The following is a 3,669-nucleotide window of genomic DNA, read 5'->3' on the forward strand; positions in this document are numbered from 1 at the left end:
CCCCCCCCCCCCCCCAAGAGAAAGAGAGACATTCACTGATTCAATGCAAGATAAAGTTATGCATTGTCCCACAAGACTCCCATGCATAGGCAGAAACAGTGCTTTAGAGATATTTCACTGCTTCAGACCACAGGTACAGGCTAGCCAGGCAATGCCTACTGTCAGGTTCTCTGGTTCATGCGCCATAAATCAGCATTTCAAGCTATTAATACTACAGCAGCAACATGTACGTGCAACATGTTCTTTCATCAAGGCATGACAGACACAAGGTTTCTAGGACAGTATGAACTGGGAAATTAAAAGTGGAACAGGACAGCAGGAATCTCAGTCTCCTGCATTTTCTTCCAAATCCACATGCTGCAGTCATCTGCACTATTATCCTGGTCTCTAGGCTTACCCTAGAGAAGAAACAATCAATCGGTCACATTGCTAGCTTTACCCGAGTCTTTCCAGAGGCCAGCAAAAACAAGTAGCATGATTTTCCTACACCCTCACCTTTATCTTGGAAGATCTTTCTGGTCCATCATTAGGCTCAAATCTTAAATGGACAAGTCATATTGGGAGCAGGAACCATGTAGACTTCTTGCCCTTCCTTTTTCACCCCCAAAATGCCCCTTGTATCTGTCAACACTGAGTAACAGCCGTACCACGTACACAACTAGTTAGCAAGAAGTAAAGTACAGCCCTTTAGGTGAAAAGCAAGGCACCACCACAGGCAAAATTTCTCACCTACCTGATCCTGCTGTTGATAGAGGAGATTGCAGATAGACAGGAAGAAAGACAAGAAAAGTGAAAGACAACAGTTAAGGGAAAAAAAAAGTTAAGCAGTTGAACCATGTATACTCTTGCCATAAAATAAGTCTTGATTGTGATGCCAACAAATTTGTTTCTATTCAAAAGAATCTAGTTCTTGATCTTTATCAGCGCAAGGGTAACTGTTCATTTGATAGCAGCATATAGCCAGGCCAGTGCCCCAGCATGCACCAGCCCTGCAATGGCCCTGTGGGAGGGAAGGGCATAGTCAGCCCCCCCAATTATATTTTCTTTTGCCACCTATGCCAAAAATCCACAACTAAATCTAAAACAGGCCCAAAGCAAGCCAGTTTCAAATGTTTGAAGCATGCTGAACACAAAGTCAAGCAAGCTAAAGGAATCTTTGACTCTGTGTTCAAGTCAGTCATGGGTTCTATTTAATGTGTGTCTGCTAATGACAGTTTCTCCAGACACAACCTCATTTAAGTTGAGGTACTGCTCGCACATCAGCAGAATATACTCAAATCCCCCCCCTCGACGTAAAAGTTGCTATTTTTACATCATCTTTGCAGGCAACACTCATGCAAGTACAACATTTATGGTCTACTGCAGTGGTATCCAACTTGTTCTCCAGGCTGGATGAATCCCATATGCAGGGTCACTTCATGTGGCTCACAGGGCTGGAATTTGAGGATGACAAGATTAACTGCTGCGGGTCCTGGAGATACTACAGCCACAACTGCCAAGTTCCTAGCTTTGTGCTCTGGATCCAGCCTGAGGGGCTCCTCACAAGTCTAGAAATTTAGTGACATGACAAGTGGCAGTTCTGGGAGCTGCAGCAGTTAAGGCTGCAATGCTGCCAAGTTTCTGGCCCTATGAGGAACCCTTTGGAGGTAGGAGGGGGGCACATATCGGTCACCCTGGTCTGCTGCTCCCATTCAACCCCCAAGATGCATTAGAACTTCAGAGGCCTATAGCAACAGAAAACATTCTTTTTAGGTGGATGCACCATATCAACTTCATTTACCAGTTTAATGTTGATCTTTCTTATAGGTTGACTTTGTAACTGGTACATCTGAAAAGTATTTTTGGCATAGAGAGGCATTAGTCAGGATTGAGCATACACAGAAGAATATTTTAAAACTTTCTTTTAGAGCTAGCAGTGCATGAAACAACACACAAAGATCTTTAGACTGGCTGTGACAAGCTGATGGGAAACTATTTGAGTCAGATTTTAGGTCTCTAAATATACAATTACTTGGCTAAGGTCACAGGCACACGAACAAGTTACCATGAGGTAAGAGGGACTGAATTTACTATGATGCAGCTGCTTTCAGAGTAATTACTCATGTGGGTATGCTTATTCTATGATACATGGAAGCTAATTTGTTGCAGTTTAGCATACAATGAAGCCTGGCTAAACTACAATGAGCTAGCTTCTATTTGCCAGATTATGAGCATGCACTGGGCAGTCACTGCAGAACAGATGATGCATAATGTGGTAATTAGGCCTAGGCCCCAAATGTCAAGTCTAATTAAAAAAAGTAAAGGACGAAACAAGCTGACACCCAAGAGTATTCTTTGCTGTGTGTAGTTTCTATTAGCAACTAATTGTGGAAAACATTTAAAGTATTAATATTCAGAAAGAATATGGAGGAGTCCTAGTAGACTCTAGTCATGAAATTAAGAGGGGGGGGAAAACTTAACATCATGCTGATCTTACTTACCATGTGCATCATCATTTGGATAACCAAGTCTGAATACTCAGAGATGTAGTTCTTGCACTGCAGAACGAAAAAAAAGTTCAGTAAAATGCAAGAAAACAAACTTTAGCCATGTGTGTAATACTGTTATATAGAGATCAAATAGGTTGGGAAATTCAAAGTGGTGTGTCCAACTAATCTGGTTCCTTGCACACATTTAATATTTTGGGATGCTGTTACCTTTCAAGCTTGCTCTTTAGTACATTGTGGCACTTTAGATCATTCCCTGTACCCTAAGGAGTTTCCCCAATTTGCGCATCATGGTTTTCCTTCCTCCTAATATTCCAGAGGAAAAAAAAAAGTTACCACCCCTCCACCCCCCAACACAGCAATATTTCACTTGACAGCATTTATCTTCAGATAAAGTTATCATACCCTTAAGATAAGCTTTGCACAATATTTAGATGCTTGAAAGAGATATCTTAAAATTCTAGGAGGGAAGGATACACATTCTAATCCAAATAAAGGTGTATGGTTTGCAAGTACTGGGCCATTAAAAAGTAAGCCACACTTCACATCATCTCCCTTATTTCTACCAATAAATCCAATTAAAAATTGACAACCACTAAGTCGGTTTCATGCCTCCATTATGGACAGTTCATTTAAACAAAGTTATTTTGTTACCAGTTCGCCCATGCCAGGTCCCAAATGTTCACATTCCTCCTTGACATGAGCAATCAAGGAATTCACAAAAGAGGAGTTGGATCTCACAGCTTCCTGAACATCAGTGACCAGCTTAACACAGTCTTCACATACATTCCCATTCCCCTATACAGAGAAAGAAAGAGAGAGAGAAAGAAAGAGAGAGAGAGAGAAAGAGAGAGAGAAAGAGAGAGAGAAAGAGAGAGAGAAAGAAAGAGAGAGATTGAGATTCATGTTGCATAGCAAGCTAGTGTTCTGCCAGCTTCAGCTACTGCTACTAAAATAAGTTAGCACACTTAAGCCAAATACTTAAAAGAAAACAAACTCTGGTATACTCTGACTAACTGAATTATTGACAACTGTAGTAAGCTTTCTGAGGACCAGCGACTAGAGAGGAATGATGCTCCAGCTTACAGTATGAAGCCTGATGGCAGTTAAAATACTGAGGATCAGCAATCTTGGGTTTAATTTAGCAGTGTGGAGGGGAGCACTCACTATAGCAGTCACAAGT

The 3,669-nt window shown here is 41.4% G+C and overlaps 1 protein-coding gene across 1 annotated transcript in view; it reads right to left on the minus strand.

Annotated features, from left to right (window-relative positions):
* LOC102377023 (prosaposin-like) overlaps nt 1-3,669 on the minus strand; it is a 22,997-nt gene that overhangs the window by 9,573 nt on the left and 9,755 nt on the right. The window contains exons 5-8 of the mRNA XM_025203557.1: nt 3,141-3,284; nt 2,481-2,537; nt 1,781-1,828; nt 734-742 (exon numbers count right to left, since the gene is read on the minus strand). Of these exons, the coding sequence (XP_025059342.1) occupies nt 734-742; nt 1,781-1,828; nt 2,481-2,537; nt 3,141-3,284 (258 nt within the window). The remainder of the gene's footprint in view (nt 1-733; nt 743-1,780; nt 1,829-2,480; nt 2,538-3,140; nt 3,285-3,669) is intronic.

The sequence above is a fragment of the Alligator sinensis genome, unplaced genomic scaffold (assembly GCF_000455745.1).
Source record: "Alligator sinensis unplaced genomic scaffold, ASM45574v1 scaffold546_1, whole genome shotgun sequence".
NCBI lineage: Eukaryota > Metazoa > Chordata > Crocodylia > Alligatoridae > Alligator > Alligator sinensis.